This window comes from Hyaena hyaena, unplaced genomic scaffold, assembly GCF_003009895.1.
Source record: "Hyaena hyaena isolate Hyena2069 unplaced genomic scaffold, ASM300989v1 scaffold_256, whole genome shotgun sequence".
NCBI lineage: Eukaryota > Metazoa > Chordata > Mammalia > Carnivora > Hyaenidae > Hyaena > Hyaena hyaena.
In genome coordinates, this window is record NW_024080885.1 from 1,922,059 (window position 1) to 1,926,288 (window position 4,230).

Genomic DNA, 4,230 nt, shown 5'->3' on the forward strand with positions numbered 1-4,230 from the left:
AGGCCACGGGGCAGAGGGGCATCCTGGGACTTGTAGTCTTTGCTAGAGTAGAAAGGACCAGGATCGAAGGAGGAAACTAAAGCACCCGTGGATTGACTTCCAAGAGTGGGCGCATACGGGAACCCGGGCTTGGAGTGTATGGGTTTGCGAAATGTGAAAAGAAGAGAAGTGAGATGAGGCAAATGCGAAGCTGTATGGGGAGGCGATGGGGAAGGAGGGGAAGGATGGAAGGGAGAAGAGGGTACAGCTGAAGTTGGCTCAAGGATGTCCTGCAGGCGGGCAGCTTTTCAGGGTAGTGAGGTGAGGGAATATTCTGGTTTAGGTATAGCTTCCCCTAGCGAGGAAGGGAAGACGAAGGGGCCTAATCGAATGAAGGCACTCCACTGTATTTCATGTAGGTCTCAGAGGACTCCATCTAGCTTCTGAGTTCTGTGGAGTGGGGGCAGGAGGTTCTGGAAAACGCTCCTGCTCGGCAGCAGAGCAGGACTTCTCTGCCTCCCCCTCGCCAGCTCACTCATTTGTTCCATTTGCTGTGCTAGCCACCGTGGGACCATTCTCCAAATCAGCAACTTCCTCCAACTCAGAGAGACCCTAAAAGTCAGATAGGTGTGAGGCGAGCAAACTGTAGGGGTGAGGAAGGAGGAATCCCAGACAGAAACAACTTCCTCCTTTTCTTCCACTTTTTTCTTGTTCCAATAGTTCTTCCTTTTAGAAAGCTTCCTAATGCTGGCTCACATATCTAGTCTCACCCATTTAGAAACCCAGCTCCTTTTTACCCACCACTACCAGCGAAATGTCTAAAACCAGAAAACCAATCAGTTTCTGCCTACAACCCCTTCTCCCTCTCCACTCCACCCACCCCACGGTTTTCCCTTAAGTGTCGCTGACAGCGATAGCCAGTGAAAAAATCAGCTGCTAGCTAACTGCTCCATACTTTCCTCCAAGCCCGGAATACCTCCTGTAGCTCCTGGTAGTGCAGATTCTGGGTCCTGCAGCATCCTGGCTTCCTCTGGCTCAGCAGGAACAGGGAGTGTGCTGAGAAGAGCACTCCCCCTAAGGTGAAGGCCTCAGCGCTGAGCTCCACCACCAGCAAGCCAGCCAGCTGCAGGTAGACAGGGCTGAGCATGCTACAGGGAACCCAGCACCTGTTTGCCCCTGCCCCTTTCCCTCTCCTCTTGCCTCCTCATCCTCCCACCTTCTCCTTTATTCACCCATACCTGGGAGGGGGCAGCTGGGGCAGGCCCCAAGGCTGTCTTCATCACCTCGATCACCACCACGATGAAGCCCAAGATCAGATTGAAGATGTTGAGTATCATCATGGCCTGCACCTGCCATGGAGCCAGCTCAGCCCTGCCCAGCCTAGGGGACTCATTGCAATCCCAAGCCCCACCTACAGGCTAGACCCCAAACGAAACTCATCTCCTACTCCTCCACCTCCAAACAGGGCCATCAGCTCTCTGACTTTCTTGCTTTCCCTCCTCAGTCTTTTAGGCCAATCAGCGGCAGAGAACTGACAAGATTAGTCAGCATTTAGCCACTTTCTGGGCTGAGTGGTGGTGGTGTGTGTGTGTGTGTGTGTGTGTGTGTGTTTGGGGGTGGGGGGGGCTGTGGGAGAAGAATGCTGTATTCTCTACCCCTCTCACCTTCCAGAGGCGGGGTGATCTGCGCAGCTCAAGGGTAACCATCCCAGTGAGGAGACCCTGAATGGTGAGAAAGGCAAGTGTTGAGTTCTGGCCCCATTAGGGAGGGGCTTCAAGGACCTTCCTTCCACCCTTCCTTGTGGTGGTTCTTACCAAAGCTCCAGGCACAAGTGGCAGCGCTGTGGCCATGTGACAAGCAGAGTTCAGGCAGGCAACGGAGACAGCAAAGGGCATCACAGCCACAGCCAGCCATAGCTGGCTCACCTGGAGGCCGGACACAGGGTAGTTGAAGGGGATCAGCAATCGGGAGGAATGCATATTGGCAGAAAGTGGTCAATCAAGGGCAAGTAAAGGAATGGGATATTGTTTAATTTTTTCTGCCTGATGCCCAATTTTAGTTACTTACCTATGTGTTTTCCCCACATGATGGAAGCTAGTTAGAGATTAAGGGTCTTGCTTCATTATTCTATGCCTTCTCCACCCTCCTCCCACTCAGAGCCTAGCACAGTTTCAGGCACATGGTTGGTGCTCCCTAAACACGGACAGAATTGAATTGGGATTACAAGTGGACATGGTAAAGCTTGGGGCGGGGCTGCCTGGCCTCACCGCCAGCACCAACAGGTGCCCACTCTGCCTGTGCCTTGCCCAGTGCTGTAGCTTTTCCAGACGAACACTGGGTCTCTCTTGCTCCCGCTGAGCCGCTCTCTCCTCCATGGCTCCCTTGACCACTGGATTCAGTGCTTCCTAGGCTGGAAGAAATGCATTATGGCACCTATCAGGAGATAGCACATGCAGCAACATCTCTTTGAGCTGTCCCTCTGCCCACTTCCAATATCCAGGGAGTTGAGCCTCAGGGCCTCACACCTACCGAGTCTGAAGGAGCTACTCCAAGGAGATGGGACCCAGCTGGGCCTGGAGCTCCTAGCAGGATCTCGTAGCTTTGAGTAGACAATAAACTTGTGCTGGCAGAGACAGGCGGTCAGGGCTGGGTGCGGTGGGGCAAAGGTTCCCACGAAGGCCTAAGGATCCAGGGAGTGGCCATGGGGAAAACCCAGCCTCAGTTCATTCCATAAGACCCAGCCCTGTCTTGCTCTGTCCCTCTTTCCTATTGCCCCTCTCTCTTCCCACCCTGAATTGTCCTCTGATTGTTCACCTCATCCCCATGGACACTACCACCCTGGGCCCCCGTTTTCCCACATTTCCATCTAATCTTCCTCCCTCCCACTCAGCCCCCCCCCCCTTTTTTTTTGCTTCCTCTTCAAATTACTTGCTATTCCCTAGGGAAATCCCATATTACTGTCTGGTTTGGTCCCCTATCATTACCAGTTGCAGATTTGTCTCAAGATCAGGCAAGGTTTAATTCTCCTGGCTTTCTGTCTCTCACTTTCTGGACAGTTTCTCCTCTCTCATTTCTTTCTTGAAGGATTTACTCTGGATAGGACACTAAGTAGATGGGGATCCCTACTTATAGTGGGGGTTGTTTCTGACTCAGTGTTCACTTGCAGCTAAATATGTATAGAAGATGGTCCCCAAATGGTCAGTTTTGGGAAGGACACCAATGAATATTTTTTAAAGTTAATTTTAAAATTTATTTATTTATTTTGAGAGAGAAAGCATGCAAGAATGAGTGCAAGCAAGGGAGGGCAGAGAGGGAGAGAGAGAATCCCAATCAGGCTCCGTGATGTCAGAGTGGAGCCCAACGCGGGGCTCGATACCATGACCCTGGGATCATGACCTGAGCCAAAACCAAGAGTTGGATGCTCAATGGATTGATCCACCCAGGCACTCCTACTGATGATTATTTTTGAGAGATAGAAGTTGCCTTGCAGTCAGTTACCTGGACTAGAATCTCAGCTCTGACACTCCCAGCTGTGTGAACTTGGATACATTATTCTACCTATCTGAACCTCACTTTGTTCAACCTGAGTGATAAAAAGGGGACTAATGATATGGCTATGAGAGGTTGTTGATTCACAGTGGGCGCTTAATAACCATCAGTGGTGTGATCAGGTCACACTGATGTGCCTGATGCCTGTATACTAGAAGCTTATCCAGAAGCTAAGCTGGGGACATTTATTTCTACAGTGAGAAGCAGAACCAGCTAGCCCCAAATATATACTCTATGGATCAAAAATAGGAAAGGCACATCTTGGTGCAGAGCCTTAGATCTGAAGAAAACCAAACCTATGTTCAAATCCCAGATCTACCAGGGTGACCTTGGGCAAATTACTTAATCTGCTTCCTTATTTATAAAGGGAAGTTAATAATACTGATCTTAATACAATACTCAAGGGGTTGCCTTGAGTATTAAAATGAAAATGCAAAGAACTAACTCAGCTCAGTACCTGGCACGTAAGTGCTCAACAGTTGTTAGTGGTTATTATTACTGATGGTAGAACACTGTGCCAGAAGACTTCTGGGAGTTAGTACTGAGACGCAGGGTCCTGGGTGGCAAGTGGCCCTTTGTAAGCCACTTCTGTCCTGCTTAGTGCTGGTCCAACACTCACTGAAACATTGTGTCCACTTTTCTTTCGGTGGAATGGGAATCACATTTAAAGGGATTCAGAGAAGTTGTGTGTCTACTCCCTCC

General features: G+C 50.3%; 1 protein-coding gene across 1 annotated transcript; it reads right to left on the minus strand.

Moving 5' to 3' along the window:
* Positions 1–510: 510 nt before the first annotated feature.
* Positions 511–2,354, minus strand: TMEM253 (transmembrane protein 253). The gene is made up of 6 exons (XM_039245165.1): positions 2,247–2,354; positions 1,794–1,904; positions 1,644–1,700; positions 1,218–1,328; positions 956–1,102; positions 511–591 (listed from the first exon to the last, which is right to left on the minus strand). The coding sequence occupies exons 1-6, from the start codon at positions 2,352–2,354 to the stop codon at positions 511–513; spliced, it is 615 nt and encodes a 204-aa protein (XP_039101096.1).
* Between the last annotated feature and the right edge of the window lie 1,876 nt (positions 2,355–4,230).

Bases quoted from the DNA above. Each gene is read 5' to 3' on its own strand.
- TMEM253 (XM_039245165.1), bottom strand. From the start codon at position 2,354: ATGGAGGAGAGAGCGGCTCAGCGGGAGCAAGAGAGACCCAGTGTTCGT. The intron at 1,103-1,217 runs GTATGGGTGAAT...GTCTACCTGCAG, and splicing joins CCCCAGCTGCCCCCTCCCAG to CTGGCTGGCTTGCTGGTGGT. The intron at 592-955 runs GTATTCCGGGCT...TCTGACTTTTAG, and splicing joins ACTACCAGGAGCTACAGGAG to GGTCTCTCTGAGTTGGAGGA.